At 42.8% G+C, this 18674-nt stretch overlaps 1 protein-coding gene across 10 annotated transcripts in view; it reads left to right on the forward strand.

The window, feature by feature from the left end:
- Positions 1–18674, forward strand: part of FBRSL1 (fibrosin like 1) — a gene marked incomplete at its 5' end in the record, with an annotated part of 515014 nt that overhangs the window by 330760 nt on the left and 165580 nt on the right. For all 10 annotated transcript variants that reach the window (XM_084297481.1, XM_084297487.1, XM_084297482.1 and 7 more), the window contains one exon: positions 10057–10086. In XM_084297481.1, coding sequence (XP_084153607.1) covers positions 10057–10086 — 30 coding nt within the window. The remainder of the gene's footprint in view (positions 1–10056; positions 10087–18674) is intronic.

An 18674-nucleotide genomic window follows, 5' to 3' on the forward strand; every position in this document is an offset into this window, starting at 1 on the left:
TAACTAAATGGTTTCCATTAGAGCAGGGGTACTTTAACAAATCCTGTTATTTTGTAGTGGCTGAGTACTTTTTGGTGACTCCATAATGACGTGGGCACGGCATAGAAGTGGACTAGATTTGTAGTCCAAATAGAAGAAGAAAACTGATGTTTATAGTAAGTGGGAAATTACTAGACAGTTCATTATGGTTTAAGTGGCTTTTGGCTATATCCATATTAAGTCCTAAACTCCTTAATTTTAAAGACAGTTTATAACCCCCCCCTCCAAGCTGCAGCAGCCTCTCAGTATTGTAAATAATGGCTGTAAGCCACTTTTCTTCTATTGGGCATATCCTGTCTAGGCATCCTTACACTAAACAGAAGTAGAGTTTCTCCGTGCTGTGCATCACTGTGAATCCTCTCGCGGTTTCTGCTCTTCCCTGAACCACAGCAGCCGTGGCAGTGGGGTCCTGGTCACTCCAAGGCAGGAGGCTCATGGTAAAGGGGAGGCAGCAAGGCAAGAGGTCTTTTGCAAGAAAATGGGGTTAGTCATAGCTTAAAACTGTAGAATAGGAAAGTAATGGATGTTTCTCTATATCCTTGGTGAAAACCTATATACAGCACTGAAGCTGTAAGGTCTCTTGGTGTCTAATGAAAAGAACATGAGTGACAGCTTAGACAATGCCCGGGGAAGGGGAGAAAGAAAGGAACTTGTGGGCGCTTCAAAAGAGGGACAAACTGCTTCTGTGTTCTTGTTGGAGTCTCCTCCATTTCACAAACTGGTAAAATGCAGTCGAGCCGTCCAACTTTGCAGGCGCTGACCTTTCCGTTACCCCAGCATGGTTGTGGGACTGCACCGCCAGACCTGTGTGGAGATGAGCTGAGAGATACGGGGGTGGAAAAGCTTCAGTTCATTATCTGCTTGGTACTTGCAAAGTCTGGGCTAATTTTTGCCCATAATTCACACACTTGTTGGTATAAATGTAGGTGTTGTAAGTGAAAATGACCTCGTGCATTGTGCAGTCTCTCTCTTCATAGGCCGTTATGGGCTGAAATGAACCAGAGGATTGTATGCATGCGGCTGGCTGGCTGTGGGTTTCCCAAATCATCCATCCCACGGGTACCAAAATTCTCTAAGTGTGGATATAATGAGTCAATCACGATCAGTAAATTGACTTGAAGGCAGCTATATCAACCTACGATTAAATACTTAGAAAGAGCCCAAATAGAGAGAGAGATTATATATAGAAAGAGATATATAGTATGAACATAGATAGCTCTATTTTTTTCTAAGCATAGAATAGAAAGATGGATTCTGGAAAAGACATCCTTAAATCATTCAGAAATTATAGAAAATCATTGTACTGGTATATTAAGGTCTAAAGTAGTGGGTGAACATGATAAACCAGCCAGAAAGGCTCTCCTGAGTTGGAACAAGCGTTGCTGTGTAGATGGCATCAGATGCAGACTTTCCTATTTTTAATCAATGTGTTTCTATTAAACACTTAATGTAGCAGCACGCAGCTGTATAGACTCCAGTAGATGTCTGCATTATGGAAAGATATTTCTACCTTTCTACTTTGGAGGCCGCAGTAGGGGAAACCTGGTGGCTCTCAGCCTTTCAAGATGGCTCTCTCACATGAACTAGGTTATTCTTAGGCCTGGCTTGAAAGCAGGTAACTGTAGATATTTCTTCACAGATCTGAGGGAATAATTTGTGATTACCCCCTTTATTTTTTTCCAAAAGTGCTTTCCATGTATAGGTGTAATAATAAAGAAACCATTTTCAGCATAAAAGACGTGCTTGTCAAACCACAGCAATGATTTTCCAGTTGCTGGCTTTTTTAGTTGTGCAGCCTTCTAATATTTCTGCTTGAATTCTTTCACGACAGAAGCAAATGAAAATTACACCGTGGTTTTTAGGTCTCTGTTCCCTGATTTTTGCTTGTCATGTCATGAACTTCTTCGAAGCAGTGAAATGGCAGCCCATCTCCCTGAGAGCTCCAGACAGATTTCTAAAGTTGTCTTGTTAACAGCTTGTCAGAAACCTACATTTCAGTCTCGCTGAGTTTATATCATGCAAAAAAAAAAAAAAAAAAAAGTTGCTGGAAATTATGATTTTTACAGGTTCTGACATTTTTCTAAAGAACTGAAATGCTCAAGGCTGCTGTCTCCCTTAACAGGCTGTGCTGTTTTGGGTAATATTCTGCGTTGCATCAACTGAACATCAGAGCAACATTCGGTTTCTTCCCTTTAACATGTTCTTTGAATTATTTAAGGTGTTTTGATGTTGGCTAGAATTTGTAACAAAGTCCTCCAGCTTTTATCCTAAAAAATCAAAAAGGTTGAGATTTTTTCCTTTCCCTCCCTCCGTCTTCTTCCTCTTTCCCAGCCCCCTCGCCCCCCCACTTTTAATAGATCCTTGCCTGGATCATCAGGGGACTTTCTTTTATGTTGTACAGCATGAAATGACTTAGTCAGGGTCTTCCTGATTAATTTATGAGTGCTAAGGAAAAGGGAAGGGGGGGAAAAGCAGTCCTTGAGGGATTGACCCTAAGCTGCAGCAGATCAACTCAATTTTATGGAATGAAAAGAGACTTAAACAGTATTTTTAGCATCGGTTCTTCGGCCCTCAGAGGCAGGGAAGCTCCCCGTGTCGGGCAGGCTGAGGCAGGGCGAGAGGGCCCCACCTCTCCGGGCAGCTGATGGAGATGCGTTCGGCTCTTCGGAGGCACCGAGCACGTCTAGAGTTAAAGCTGTGGCAGATTGGTGGATTAATGTGCTCTGCCTCCAAGGGACAAATGCTCTTTTTTTTTTTTTCTTCTTCTTTTTTCCCTCCCCCTTGCTCCCTCCTTCCCTACCCTGGGCTTGCAGATGACAGCTGTTGGTCACTTAACAAAATGTCCTCTTGATTGCTGCTTCACAACAGGGGCCCCCTCAGACCAAACAGCACATAGCCCGTACAATGCATCACTGCCCCTCAAAATTAGTTATAGTGCTCAGGGCTATTCTCGGCTGCCATAGCTAATACTCTCTTGCTGTTCTTCTCCCTCCCCCTCTGCAGACAAAGGCTCAGCCTATACATCTGTAGTGCTCATAACCTCCCCCTTCCCCCAGCCAAATGCTGAGGAGAGAAAGGGAAAAAAATGTATAAAAAAATATAAAAAAAAAAATTGCTGCCCTGAGGCTCAATCTGTTTCTTACAGCTCTACCCCAGCACTTGGAAGCCCGAGCTGGTCTAGCCATAGGGAGGCCCTGACTCATTTCATCAAACTGTCAGGGAGGCAGTGGAGCTAAGAGGGCTCTGCTGCCTGGGGCAAGTTCAAGTCAACATTCGATTTCCGTCCTCCCCCCGGCCCCCGCCTCGCGCTTGGACACTTTCTGCGCTCTGGATCTCAACTTCTCCCCGAGCCGCAGCAGCTCACAGCTTCTTGCCAGGAGGAAGGACTTGTGGGACCTTATAAAGGACACAGTGGCAAAATTGCTGCAATAAATCAGTGGCCCTCTGACACTTGGCGGTAGCTTAATGTTTTGGCACTTTCTTTCCTGTGTATGCCTCAAGTCCCATTAGCAGGCTTTTCTGTCAGTCTGGCTCATGATAAAACTCTCTCTTCCTATCATCTTAAGCAAGCCCCTGCAGACATGAATCTGATGCCAGACTTAATAGGAAACAACACCCTCCCCCTGCACACACAAGCGCGCATCCATACGCGCTGCTGCTGCGAGCAGCTCCCGGCAGCTCACGGGAACTTAGCTCAGCAGACGGGGCCAGGGGGTAGGGCTCTCAAAAATACTCTCAATTTTACTTGTTCCTTTAAAAGAAGCATTAACAAACCAAGATTTAAGCCTGATGCTTCCCCAAGCCTCTTTATTAAAAGAAAACTCAGTAACTAAATATGGTTGGAAATAATAAGAGAGCAGTAAACATAGCCATCCTCTGGGACTGAGTGGGTGTGTAGGCTCCGTAGTATCTACACAGTTCACATATTTTATGTAACTTTTGCATATATATTCTACCCTTCCAGTTTGCATTGTAATATTATAGACTGTATAATTAATATTTTGGGCTCCTTTCTGCTGGCATCTTCCCCACACAATGTTATTGGCAGGTAGACTGGTTAGGTTGCCTGTCCCTCCAGGCTGGAAACCATTTTTTTTCACAGGTCAGCTGAGATGTCTATCACTCTCCTTATAAGCATAATGTAAATAATAGCTGTAGGTATGTGTGTAAATAAAAACAAGTCTTTCTGTAAGCTGTTCAGGCAGGAAGGTGTAACTTCTGTGCTGTACAGTGGCTGGCACAATGGAGCCCCGCAGCCTTGAAGCCATGTGGGCACAACCCAGATCGTAAACCTCTGGGTTTGGGTGGAATAGGAGATACAGCATTCATGTAACTAAGCTGCGGTGAATTCTGCGCATTTCTCAAAAGTTTGGAGGGTGCGGCCCCATTTCAGAGTTTCTCTGCACCTGACGACATAACACTGAAATGCTGCCAATCTTGTTGCAGCCTTGCAAGACTTGGATTGTTTTTGTTTTTGTTTCTTAGAGCTCTAGTTCCTGGCATGATGCAGCTATGCGAGAATCTGATTTCATGTTAGTCAATGGAGTAGCTTTATTATGTGAAAAAAAAACTGGCTGATCTGGAAGTTAAAATGTTGAGGACAAACAAAAAAGACCCAAAGGTTATTTTCATGGTTCCTAAACACATCAGAAAACAAGATCTGGAATCTGAATACAAACAACTTTACTACAGACCCTGCCACTTTCTGAACAAGTGCCTTCGGGAAGAGCCCTGTGCTCTGTGTGGAGGTGTCCCCAAACACAGAACCTAAATGCATCTCTAAATGCATCTTCTGCAGATGCTGTTTTTGTTGTTGTTGTTGTTGTTTGTTTGTTTTGTTTTGTTTTGTTTTTAAATCTGTGCATAACTTATCCCAGGCCTGCTCCCCTGTTGTGCTCAGCAAATAAATAGCTAAAAACACACTAGAGCAGTGCTCGTCACCTGGATGCTGCGGTAGAGGCAGGGGTGACACTGCCAAACACCTCTGACTCTGGGTCCACCAGAAAGCCCCTGTTGGGGAGATCACAAATCTCTGTTGTACCTGTTGCTGTTACTTGGAGAGATCTGATTTATGCTGGTGTCACATGAACCATAGTGGACAACTTTCCGTTTCTTATTTCAGCTGAAGCACATTTGGGATGAGTGCTGGGTTAGGGGTTTGGTTTTAGGTCACTGCAGGTGTGCTGCTGGTGGTACCTACGTTTCTGCAACGAGAAGAATCTTTTCCAAATACGCAGTTTCCTGTGTTTTACACTAGCCAGAAGTCCATCCCTTTTTTCCCGGTTGAGATGATTTGCACAAGCAAGTACTGGAATGCATCGTAACTCCGTGCCCAGTGGAAAAGTCATGATGGAGGAGGCCACAGGGTCTGGCCTGTGCGCATGGGAGCCCTGTCCCTAACTCCACAGGTCTTCTTTACAGCACACTGCGCCGATCCTACCCGAATTATATGTTGTTCCTGCTTAACTCTACCTCACAGGAGGCTTTTTTCTGACTTGAATCCGTCACTGCAAGAAATTGTTTCCAAAAAGCGGCACAATTAGGGGTCGGCTTTGCAAACATTCTTGGTGGCATTGAGAGGCAATTGGCACAACCCAGTGAATAATCCTTTTACAAGCCTTTATGAACCCACCACAATGGCTGTTTACAGTTTCGCTTATAGACCAGGAGTGTTAACAGGCCTTTAGAAAAATCCAGGTAATTGAAGCTTTTGTCTTTCAATGAGCCCCCATAGCTGTCAACAGTTGCCATTCTCCACATTTTCTTTAACTTTTTGTTTTGACAAGGGCTTTTGTCCCTCCACAGCAGCTGCGTGGGAGGTGGGCCGTGGGGCCAGGCCGCATTCCTGTGGCAGCAGCCAGCGGCCTCGGCCGGGCCTCGGCTGGGCCTCGGGCCTCCCGCTCTTCAGCCCGGAGCGAGGCGTCTTTTAGAGACGCCCAGAAAATCCTCTGGGTCAAACTAAAGTTTCTCCTATGACTTCATTATTCATTTAAACTTCCTGGCCATACAAAACATGAGCGGCAGCCTCTCTTTGTTGACCCAGGGCTTGACTGGGGAGGGAGGTGGAGGCGAGGAGAGCGGAGAAGCGAGGGTGCGAAGATACTTCAGGCTGTTACCACAGAAACTGAACCAGCCCATTAAAATTTGCTCGTGTTTTTTACCCCCCCGGAGAGATAGGGTCAACAGTGGTTCTGTTTTTCGCAGATCTCCCCGGGCGGGTTTGGTTTTGCTGTCGCTGTTTTTTCGGTGCCGTGCATGTTCAGCAGCCTGCGGGTTCCTGTTTCTCTGTGCCTATGTGGGAGCACATTTCTTCAAATTAAAAAGACGAAAATCTAAATGAATTGTGAAGCTTGTTTTTTTTCACCAAAGCTGGCTGTTTGTTTCCTTTAGGAGTCGGTGGGAGATTAATGTGAGTTGGTAGCTGTGAGCCTGGGCTTGTTGCAAGCTCTCCATTTCCCAGGACACTGTATGTTAAGCAGAAACCCAAATCTTATAAATACGTGTGCTAATTTCCCTCCCATGTTCTGTCATCATATAGACTACTTAGTAGCTTTGGTTTAGTGTAAGACTTCATTCTTACATGGATTAAGATGTGGTATTTTGGTGGCTTAAAAACCACACTGTAGGAATCTCTACGCCTGTTCTGGGGATGGTCTGTGCATGTATGGCAGCCTTCGCACACTGGGAGAGGGCAGCTGTTTCATAAGGTAAACAAGAAGTTATGCAACTTGCTGTCAAAAATACAGTTTTTAAAGCACCCATCATGCAATCACAACCGCATGGGTGGGATCCATGTCTACCCAGAGCTGTATTTGCATCCACAAGCCCCGCTGGCTTCTTCAATTGCAAGACTGTAGCATTGGTGATAAAGCTAAGGAAGATGTAAGCTAAAATGAAGCATAATTCTTCGTTGTCCTTTTCATTTTAAAAACAATTAATTATGGAGTATTTTCAGATCCTGAATGGGGAAAAAATGTGTCCTCAGAGAGCAGATGTTTGCTTGATTCGTATGGCTGTTTATAAAATTTAGCATGTGGATTTGATGGTTCACTTGCTTTTTTGCAACTTTGCTTATCTACATGAGACAAAGTTGCATATTGGTACAAAGCAAAATTAGGCATCTAAGTAAGGCAATTCTGCACCTTTTAGCAATGCAAACCATCTGTAATGGGTTTTTATACTCATTATAGACAGGAATTTTTGAGGCCAAATCTGTTTTCAAAAAGAATCTTCTCTTAAAAGCCAGAAAACCGCTGTTCATCCTTTTTTTAAATAACATAATTCAGTAGAAAGTATAGAGACAAATTTTGGTTAAAAAACAAAACAAAACAAAACAAAAAAACAGAGCCTAAAACTGTATTCTATTTGAAGAATAATGGTTGCTAAGGTCCCCCCCAAGTTCTTTACATTTCCTCTCAAATATTTTTAAGCTGAATTTATTAAGGTATACACTGCTGCAGTTTTAGTAAAGATATAACCATGGCTCATAGGCAAAAGTGTTTTGATGATCATCTCTAGTGCTTACTGGTCAATGCATTTGAGTCGAATTGTTTTACTATTACTTTATCATTTTAAAGTCCCTGTAAGAATTAAAATTTTTGTGGATGTTACCTAAGCATAAAATTTTAAGCAACACAACTTGAAAGTACTTAATCATTTTGATGCCGTTTTTGCAATAGGTGTAATTCCATTGTAACATGCTTCAGTCTGAACTCTGCAAGTTTGAATCATCATCAAAATATTCTGCCTCTGACAGCGCGCAGGTGGAACGAGTGAAATGGTTAGAACGGCAGCTTAGGGTACTTCAGCTGAGATAAGGTTCAAAGAGTGAAATAATTCAGTCTTTGTGACCCACACAACTGTGCTTAGTAGTATTTCGGGGGAACACACTCCCCACCAGCAGCCACCTGATTCTGCCCTGATTCAGCCCCTGGGTGGAGGTGAAAGGCTTCCCTTGAGTCAGCTGGCATTTCTCGGAGTGTGTAAATAATAAGTGTAATGCTGTGACTGCATCTTCCTCCCCACCCCCCTTGTTTTTGATGAATGTGTTGCTTTGTCAGCATGAATTAGCGCTGTCTTGAACAAGCACAGATGCAGCAGGTACTGGGGCAACCTTTGCCCAGCAAGCCTGTTGTGGCATGTCTCGGTGGTGATGGACAATCAGTGTCTTGCCGGTCCTGGTGCTCTTCAGAGCAGACTTCTAGTTGTTCGTGCTCACAAGGCATGGCTTTGGGTGAGTCGCAGAGGGCTGCTGCTGATGATGATCTATCAGGACTGATTTTACTTCTCTTTGAATGTCTGATTTATGAAACTGTGTTTCCTATAGTAATTTTCATAAAGCTTAGTGATGAAAATGAAAATCTCCAAAAAGACACAAACAGCTTACAGGAAAGTATTCACTAAAGCATGGCTATCTGATCTTCTTGCCTCTGTGCACATAGTAATTGGCTAGGACTTAACACAGTCTTCAGGCATTAGCACTGGTTATTCCCACAGGACTTGCCCACCACTGCTCCCCAGCCCCTGCAGAGCAGCGTCCTGCCTTCCTGTAATTTATTCCATTTTTGCTTCAGGCTCTTATTTTTCCAGAACGATTACATATGCAGATAGATCTGCGAGCGTCATTCTAAACAGTTGGGTTTCTCTGTGAAAACTGTGCTGTGGATCAGGTGGGGCAGTGTAAAACATGGTTTCATTTTGAAAGAAAGAGAGTTGTGCTTAGTCAAGACAGTAGAAAAATGTCTTCTATAAACCACGTGTTTCTGCTGTAGTTAAATGGAAGTAGGGAGGCAACTGGAAATCTGAGAAGTCTTAGATGCAGAATCTCTGCGGGAGACCCCTCTGCTGTGTCACTGTCCTTCGTGTGCTTTTGTGTGTCAAAGAATTTAAGAGTAAAACATTCCTCAACTGTTTGGGGTCAATCCTTTCATGTGGCAGACAGAAGCAAAACAGATTAAATAGACGCTTAGAAATCTGCAGAAAAGTAAGAATGTCACAGCTGAAATTTCAGCTTTGTAACTTTTGGGTAAGAAGGCATTACAGGACAGATTCCACCTGCTCCGTGAGGAGCAGTAACTGGACAGAACGACCAAACAGATCTATTCCTTCCTTTGCACTAATGACACCAGAGCATGTGCGTTCCCATGGACCATTTCCACGGTTGTAGCTTGCCATCGCTGGCAAGCTGAGTCCTGCCTTGTTGAACGAGTGAGTTCAATAGGGTGCCACTGCTATGGAAACCCACTCATGCCGGCCCCATCAGCTGAAGGAGCAAATTCTCATTGGGCACAAAAGCTACAAAACACACTGACCACTTTCTGCCAGTGTAACAGACAAGAGATTTATTTTTGTTCTCAAATGTAAATCTTTCTCAGCTCCAGCCAGCGGGATGTGCATGTCCTGAACCATTCAGTGCTCAAGTTATCTTTCTGTCGCTTGTGCTGTGAAAATAGAGCATTTCATTTTCAGAGGCTGTGGGAGATTTCACTCTAAAACTCTTTAAGTAAACACTTTCTCCTGGGATTGTGATCTGATTCAAACTAAAAAATGTACCAGAATTTATGATGTATTTTAATTACTATTCTTGGTACCGCTCATTAAATTAGAAATTGATTGCCAGTTTCACAGTTTCCTTGTTAGATGACAAAGTGCTTATCAAGGTGAAGCAGTGCAAAACTGTTACTATATATTCCACAATTTGGGATGATAAAGAGGCATGCTTTTTGTTGTGGTGTTCATGTTACAGTTGTTATAATGCATAGCTGATTGTCTTTTTTGTTTAAAGTTCACTGTCACCCATTCAAGTATGAGTATACCATATTTTTGTGTAAAAAGACAGAAATTGGCTTTGGTTTATGCTAGCAATCTAAAAGGCATTACTGCAAACATCAAAAGTGTATGTTTCATTGAACTGAGAACATCATGAACAGCTATCTGAAAGATTTAAGCAGATGATGTAAAAGATGTCTATACATAAAGGTGTTTCACAGAATCTTTTTTTCTCTCTCTAACCCACAGTGTGACAGCGAGAGTGATGTTGACGATAAGGTAAGACTGAATTTTCTTCTTTCATGTGCTTTGCTAGCTTGGAAATTCCCTCACAGTCAAAATAAGAATGAATTTACAAATAATATTTTTCCTCCAGGCTTCGTGTCAGATTTAAAAATATTTATAATAGAATGAAAGAAGTATTGGATCAGATACTTTGTGGTCTTCACTAGCTTACAGAAAAGAAACTCTTGTTAACAGAACAGTCTTTCAATTAACGCGAGCAATTGGTGAAACCCAAGTCATAGCGTTAGTGTTAGTGCTGTTTCAGAGGAAGTCTCCTCTGATAACTTGTCAGGAGACTATATTTTATTTATAGCAACCTTTGAAGATGTCAGTTTTGTAATCAGTTTAGAAGGTGGGACAACCAGTACCTACCCTCAAAGGCAGCGTGGTATCTGTCAAGGAGTGTTTTGTCATGTTGTATGCATATTTATCACAGAGCAATGATTTTTCTGACCTTTTCTTTTGATACAGAGGTTGGCCATTGAAAGGTTGTAGTTGTATGGTTTTGTATAGGGATTTCTTGTTTCACCTGTGGAAGGAAAATAGAGGAGTCCCATGACATAGCAACAGTTGCACCCTGCTTTTAAGCATCAAATGTATGAAAGACTTGAGTATCCCTTGCTGACTTTTGTTCTGGCAGATCAAACTTGGCAGTCTCAGGTTAGGTCTTCATCAAACTTTCATTATATTTTGGCTGTCCAGTCTCTTACATTCATTCATGAGAAGCTGTGGCACATGGGTTTCTACTAGATCAGCATTACAGAGCTAAAAACTGACTTCAGATAGCCCTCTCTCCTTGGCAGCACGCTTGGCTGCAGCCATCCATTGGAGGTTACCGTGAGTTCAAGAGTCTGCACTGAAAGCTGCTTCTGGTTAAGTTTTTTTTTTTTAATATTGTTAGACCTTGGGAAGCATAAAAATTTCTTGATCTTCTTTTAGAAATCCCATCAGATACCCAGTATCCCTGGAATATGCAAAAGTGTGTTTGAGGTGAAAGCTTGATTGAAGAGGAACATCTAAATTTTATACATTGAACGAAAGACACCATGCATATTTTATATTATGCATGTGCATATATGTATAAAGTCACTCCCTGTGACCACCACCCAAGTTCTGTTTCCCACAAAGTTACCAGCCAGCAGATCTGCTGGCTGAGGTGGTGAGGGTGAAAAATGATTCCCTAAAAGCTTAGATACCATGGGGTTAAAACATTTCTTAGACTGCCCAATCAAAGAAAGTAAAAGCAATCACTTAGAAAACTGTTTAAAGATCTGCCAGTCAAACCTCAGATGAAGTTGTAAGTGACATGTAGTTTTATTATACAGCTATGCTATTAATGATTATCTAAATTACACTGGTAGACCCAGCTAGCAGCATTACATCTGAGACTGACATTTGTTAGATTAGGTTTGACTTCACCTTGTAGAGAAGAAATTGAAATCTGAACAACATTGATTAGCTTTCAGAATGTGGGATCTGAGGTTACCTTCAGAGGAAGCTGCATTGTGTTTGGCTGGTAACTTACTGTCCTTTACAGCAAATGAAAGGCTATTATAGTGTTTCTTACCATTAATACGGCATTTCTTTACATATCTGTAACAGTAATATGACCTTCTAGGCTCCTGTATTTCTCAGGTACCTTTCTCTTAAGGTGACTCCACCTTAACAGTAACATTTCTTTTCTTCGTAAGGAGAGCAGCACAAGATCATCATCTTTCTATCTCTGCCTGATCTGTAGAGACATGAGACACGACACAGGTTCTATTAAGAAGGTCTCTGGAATTAAGTAGGGTTCCTTTTCTTGTCAGCAAAGATGTGTGCACGTGCATGTAAACTCACCAAAGCTGAAGTGAAGAGACTTCAAACCTTTCAGGGGGATAATGTAAACGTGACATTGCCTTCCCGCTGGGGAGCACAAGGGCAGCCTGGCTCTCTGTGCTGGTACCTGACGTACTATACTCTCCTGGAAAGTCATTCAGTATTTGTCTAAAACTTAACCTGGCTGATGCAACAAGGAGCTCTAAAAATACTGGCATGAATGTCCCGAGGGATTATACTGAAGAGTGTTTTTCCCCCCTTCTATTTGTTGGCAGAATTGTATCTTCTGTACTGCTGCCTGGCTATTACAGCCAGATGGAGCATTGGACATACTGTCTGGCCCCGCATCAGGCTTCCCAAATTACATGACGGGTCGGCTTCATACCACACTGCTACAGAACAGTCCTGCTCTGCTGCTTGGTCAGCAAGAAGCAGCTTTTTCTAGGTACACCTACACGCACCGACACTAATGAAGGGCAGGGCAGGAATTGCTAATGTGCTTTTGATTTGCATAACACTTTTTGTTAGTCATAAACAGCGGATCACTGTTGTCTGTGCATAACTCAGGAGGAAAAATGACAAAGAAGTTCATATACAAGTACAGACTGAGTCAGTGATAGAGCTAGAAGTAGAACTGAAATTTTCCACCTCCCACATCTCTCTCCCCACCATGCTGCTAATTATCCACTATTTATTTATTTCATAGCTATATGGGCTATTGAGCTCTTAATGTTTTAAAACACAGACTTTAGAGCAAAATTAAGGCCTTACCTTCACTGCACTGAAAAATATAAACACACTGGTGATGTTTTTTTCCATTATGCAGTGTTGTGCAGGACTCCAGGGGAGAAGAGTAATTGAGCATAGTCAGTCATAGGTACGGTATATCAGAACGGAGGAGTCATTACTTTAGTGCAAGGTACAGTTTCACAGCAGATTGTGAGAAGGTTTCCAAACAGTGCACTGCTGTTTTTAATAATCAGAGAACAGGAGCTCAAGGCTGGGGACTTGTCCATCCCGTCTACTTTCTGAGAACTGTCTCTGCCCAGGTATACTTTTCATTTCTGCATCACTGCTGAGATCTCAAAGGAAGTAAGTGGGGTGATACTTTCTCACACCTATCATTATGTCACCACACTCTTCTCAAAGAACTGTTCAAAATACCCAAACTAATAAACCGAGCTGTCCAGCCATTTAACCAAGCGAGAAACTTAGCAAATTGTGCGTTCCCAGAGATGGAAATGCAAATCCTGTTTCTTTTACTGTATGTTCATTGAAGGACATAGCAGTTGCAGAGTCCAAAACTAAGAGAATTGCAGGGTAGTTTGTCAAAGATGTGGAAATGATATTGTGCTTTTTGTGAGGGAGGAGGGAGAGAAAGGGAGTCAGTCTGATAATCGTATTACACTATCTCTGCACTGTGCAATAGCTGCGATGCGAGGCTCACGGTCCATAAACATTGTTACTGAAAATATATACTTCCTTTAATAGCAACAACAGCATTAACAGATAGCAATTACCCTTCATTTTCAGGAACTATAAAGTCTCCATTAATTCAAGATTTATGTAGTTATAGCATTTAGCACAGGAATAACACCACAGAGAATTGGTTTATACACATGTAATGAGAGAGCTTATGGCATACTTTAGTGAACATTAACATAATAGAGTAATATAAACCATCAACAGTTCCACTTATTGTCTCTTACCTGCTTTAGCATCACTATGAAAAGTGGCTAGCAGCTTGGTAATGGGCTCTGTTAAATGGTGTTCTGCAGAAAGCCAAAAGTCAACTTGTGTAAAACAAGGGAATGAGTAATCTCTGCTCGTTACTCCAAAATGTAGTTCTCATTTTTTAATAACAGTGTTCAAGATTGCATTAAAAAAGCTGGTTTCTTTCAAAGTAATGCAGTGTTCGTGTTCTTTCAATCTTGGACTTCTGTCTGCAGCATGTGAAATTGTGGGTTGTCAGCTTAATTGCATGGCCCCAGAGTGTAAGTGAGCTCTCCAAATCAGGGGTTAGATATCAGGCTTTCCTTTATTTAATGTGGTGCTAAGTAAGATGTACAAAAAATGACACTGTATTTCTAAGTTGAATCGGTATTTTCTGTACATTTGTTATGTAGTTTGTGTTTGTTTCAGCTATATCAAGCAAGACTGGCAAAGCCATATCTGAGGCGAAAGCAAAAACTTTTGAAGTCGGGTTTCTAAAACAATGCTTCTATGCTGCTTTTTCCAACAGCACAGTGAGTTTATCGGGCCTTGCTTAGGGCGATCTGAATTCGGCCCTGCCATGCTGCTGTTTGCTGTGCTAATTTCTGAGGCCCAGTAGGTGCCCGGAAGCGTGCAGGAGCTCATGGGCAGGTGAGATTTAGCACTTAATGCCTGGGAAGAGAGCACATGGCAGGGCCATGGGCTGGGTTCCCATCTTGCTCCGTGCCGTATGGATGCGGAGCAGCTCATGGATCAAGCATGAGATCAGAAGCTGTGAAGGGACTTCAGATAAATGGGGGTACAGCATTAAGAGCTGCACTGTGTCAGTGTGTCAGCAGCCCCGTTGTTGTCCGGCCTTTGTTTTGTAGGTGTTGAGGTAACGGGGTAGGTTTTAGGAGGCATTTGACAAGGAAAATCAGGTACATTTCTGGCTGTGAATGGGAGGTTATTCTCTGTAGCAAAAGGCGTAGAGGTGCGTAGTAGGGAGGTGGTAATTTGAGTTTTATAAGTGGGTGATCATGTGTGGCCAGTTAGAGATGAGGGTTGATGGTTTTACTGAGTGTCAGTGTTGGGAAGTAGAGGTAGGCTGTGAAGGAGCCAAAACATAAAAACCAAAAGTTCGCAATATGGGAAGTGGAAGCTGTGTAAGGAGCAAAGCCACAGACAAGGAAAATGATCGTAGTGGCAGCTTTCTCCGTGGGTGCAAGGACACGGTTATATCTGCCATCGCCAGAAGGATAAAATGGTAAATGTACAGTGAGGTGCTGAGAGCTTGACCAAGAGTGTATTCGTGTGGATGAGCAGAAGATGCTCGCTGTAAAGAAAACAGATACACAGGACTTAGCCACAGCTTGGATGTTAAGATGTGGAGAGTGATGCAAGTCAAACAGAGTGCTGAGAACTATGGGCTTGAGTGAGAGGTAGAAGTGATAAGAGTGGAAGCAACGAGGAGAGCAAACTGTGTGGGTGAAATTATCAGTTCTTTTTCAGCTGTGTTGACCTTGAAGGGGTGTCTACAAACCCAGAGGAAAATCATAGTTTAGGCAGCAGGAGAAAGGGATGTAATCACAATGAGAGATCTAGTAGTTCCTCTACCAGAAGTGGATTCTGTGTCTGTGTTTGTGTATGAGATTACCCAGAATAAGATAAAAGCCCCATGACACCAGATTAAAGATTGTTTTAACGATGCTCAAAATAGCAGGAGCAGAAACAGAGGCAGGAGCAGAGAGGAGAGGAGATGCTGAGGCCCAGGGAGGGAAATGCTGTGTCAGGTAGCTGGTGGTCAAGGAAGGTGAGATCCGGGAAGACACTGTGAGCAACTCTGGAAGTCCAGCATGGGAGGAGAAGCCAAGCAGCACAGTGTTCCCAAAGAGCCAACGTTAACCCAAATTTGTGTGTTTTGTTGCATCTTTGCACTCTCCTGCTGTACAGCCTCCTTTGTCGATGCATCAGTGCAAGATCAGCGCGTTGTCCTGTGGGGCTGGAATAAGCCTCGGTCCCTGGATGCCCCAGTGCCACTCATTTGAAGTCCACAGGGACTATTATGAATAGCACTGCTGCTGAAGGCTGCTTTCTCCTCACTCCTCACAGTTTGTCTAGCAATGGAAGAAGTGGGTTCCGCCTGATAACTCTCATAAATGTCTTGTTTCCACAAGACTGGAAATTTGGCTGGAAGTTCAGTTCCCACTTCAAGTAATCAGTTATTTGCTATTTTTGAAGCTTACTCAGGCCAGGGTTGTCCTTCCCTCCCCACTCATTTTTTTGGGTCCATCATTAGATTGTCCCTTTCTCCGAGAAATGAAGCCTGGTACTTCTCCAGCAACCCCAATTCTTACTGGTTGCAGCAGAGATAAAACACAGAATGGAACCGAGGGCTGTCACATGGCAGCATTTGTTCTTCTGTTAGCATTACACTTCAAGCTATGACAGTTTTCAGCTGTGACTAATAACTAGAAATCTTCATTTGCCAGTTACTTCCCAGCTGGGTTTTCACACAGTATTTAAGTGGTTATTTTCCTGTAGTATGCTCTTGCTTACACAGAGCGTTGCCATTGCGGAAGCATGTACTTTGGCTGTGTTGCTGGCTTAGCAGCTTGCAGCAATGTAATATATACACGTGTGCATGCACATTGATACGCAGAATCTGTGTTTCTTCTAAAACTTAATTCTTACAGACTGAAAACCCAGTGATGCGTCGTGAAAACCAGTTAGAAACCTGACTCTTATAAAATAAGAGCTGGGTAAAGGCTGTCAGTTCTCTTAACTGAAGGAAGTCTCTGAGAGACAAGCCTCACGCCGTTATTAAAAACAGATCTGCTTTTTATAGAATACCAAAATAATGCGTCTAAAATAACCTTGTAGCCCTTGAAAGATTTGGGTGCTATAAACCAGAAATGTAACGTCGCTGTCATTGCAGGAAGACAGAAATTCACAGCTCCGTGAATTTACTTTGTAGCTCTCCATGAACAGATTTACCAGCAAAATGGCATCTTGCAGGCCCACTGCATAGCCAGCTCGCTCAGTCACTGCTTGGGATGTTCCATCTGGAGGAGAGACTTGGCTTCCGTGGGCTTCTGTCATTCCACCCACCCTGTGCACAGAGTGAACAGAAGGGCTTCCACCTAAACGCAGGGCAATTGAGGTAGGCCAGGTTAAGGGGTGCTTCAAATTGTCCTTCCCAACAAGAGCGTCTGGAACTCCAGTAGGAAGCTGTAGTAACAATGGCCCTTCTTGACCTTGGTATTCCTAGAATTTAAGTAAAGCAAGAATGTAATTGAAAAAACTAACCAGACTCAAAGCTTCGGCACCAGTGTTCTCCCCTCCTACTGAGATTTTGTTTTTCCTTTATCCGGACAAAAACTCAAATTTTAAGTGCATTGGTCTGTATGTAACAAGCTGAGTCATCAGGGGCTGCGGTGTCCATATTATTCTTGAAAATGTAGAATTTTCTTTTTCACAGCAAACAATGAGAAGGGCCTTGTAGTTTGCTGACAGAAGTCCGTCATTAACTCACATAAAAGGACTTGAGAGATCGTATGGAGAGCTCTTGGGCAAGACAGGATAATACCAGTTCTGTTGCTGGCAGTCAACATTTCCCAGCTCTCTGGGTTTTCTATTGTTTAACATCTCCCAGTTCAGTTCCCCATCCATGAGCATTTTCTTATCTTACTGGGGACCTTGTGAAGACACTTCTAAGATCTGAGGCAACAGGGAAGAGAGCAATCTTGAACAGCTGTCTGCCCACATCAAGAAGCCCCATTACAGCAAAGCCACGAATTCAAAGGGCTAACTGTGCAATGGCAGTAACTCCTTGGAAGATGATGAGGTATTCTGGTGATTAGCATAACATAGTAGGCAGCAGATAGGAATTGGCATTATAATTGAACGATTTAATTAACCGTAAAGATGCCAAGAAGATGAGAAGATTTTGGAGGATGCATACTCCAGTAGCTGCAATTGCAGTCCCTCATTTGGCATGCAGGTTCTCGTAACAGTTTCCAAAATCGTTTTACCAGATTAAATAAAACAGAAGAGCTTAGCAGGCAGCACTGGGTGCCCTATGCAAACATAAAGGGTGAAACTCGTGGATGGCCCGAGAGTCAGCTTTGGATTTTGTAGCTTTCCAACAGTTCCTGCTTCTGGGTCCAATTTGCAATAAAATCCAAACTAGTTTTTGCTACGGGAGGTCTCCAGGTGTGTAAGAGGAAACAACATTTGGATCAGTAAGTAGTAAAGACTAGAAGTAACATTTGCCTAACCTTGCTTGGGAATTCACCTTTACTTAAAGCACGATGATTGAAATGGGTATTCGTTCACCCAGGTGAGTCTCCCAGTGCTTATCAGATGTTGTTTTAACTTACCAGCTGCTTATCAGCTGCTGCTTGTGTCTGAGAGCTCTGTAAGGAGCTTGCCATGGCACCCTGCCTCAGGGGAGATGTTGGAGCTGGCACCGCCCTGCCTTTGCTGTACACCCTCATGGGCAGGAATCCCTAAGAAATAGAGCCCTGGTTTTCCACAGACACCAACCAGAGTGAGGTACTCTTAAACAGAGAAACAGAGAAAACTCAGAGCCAGAGAGATTAAAATAAGTGTTTGTAAATAAGTCTCAGAGCAGTACATAGCACACATTACCTGCAAACATGGTAACTTTCCTTCATCACAAAGCTCCAGCTAGAACATCCCTCCTGATGCCATCTTAGGGACTGTTAATTTCTCTGTAAGTCCTGTAAAGGCTGTGTAATTCCTGTTAGGGATTTATACTTTTTAACGTTTCTTGACAGCCTTTAATACCAAGTTCTACCTAGCTGCATTTTTCATGAGAAGGAAGGTGTTCTCCTTGGCAAATGGCTCACATTCAATTTTGTAATGCCTGAAAATTCAATCTGAAAGCTTCACTTGATTTCTTTTTTGCCTTTTAAACAGCCTTCCGTAGTTTCTGCATTTTGATGGTTTTCCTCTAATTTTGTATGATATCTGGATGATTATTTGAAGAAAGGGGTTTTATGTTTTAAAGCTGTGCGTACTTTCAGAGCAGAGCAGCGGCTAAATGA

This window comes from Netta rufina, assembly GCF_964035555.1.
Source record: "Netta rufina genome assembly, chromosome: 17".
NCBI lineage: Eukaryota > Metazoa > Chordata > Aves > Anseriformes > Anatidae > Netta > Netta rufina.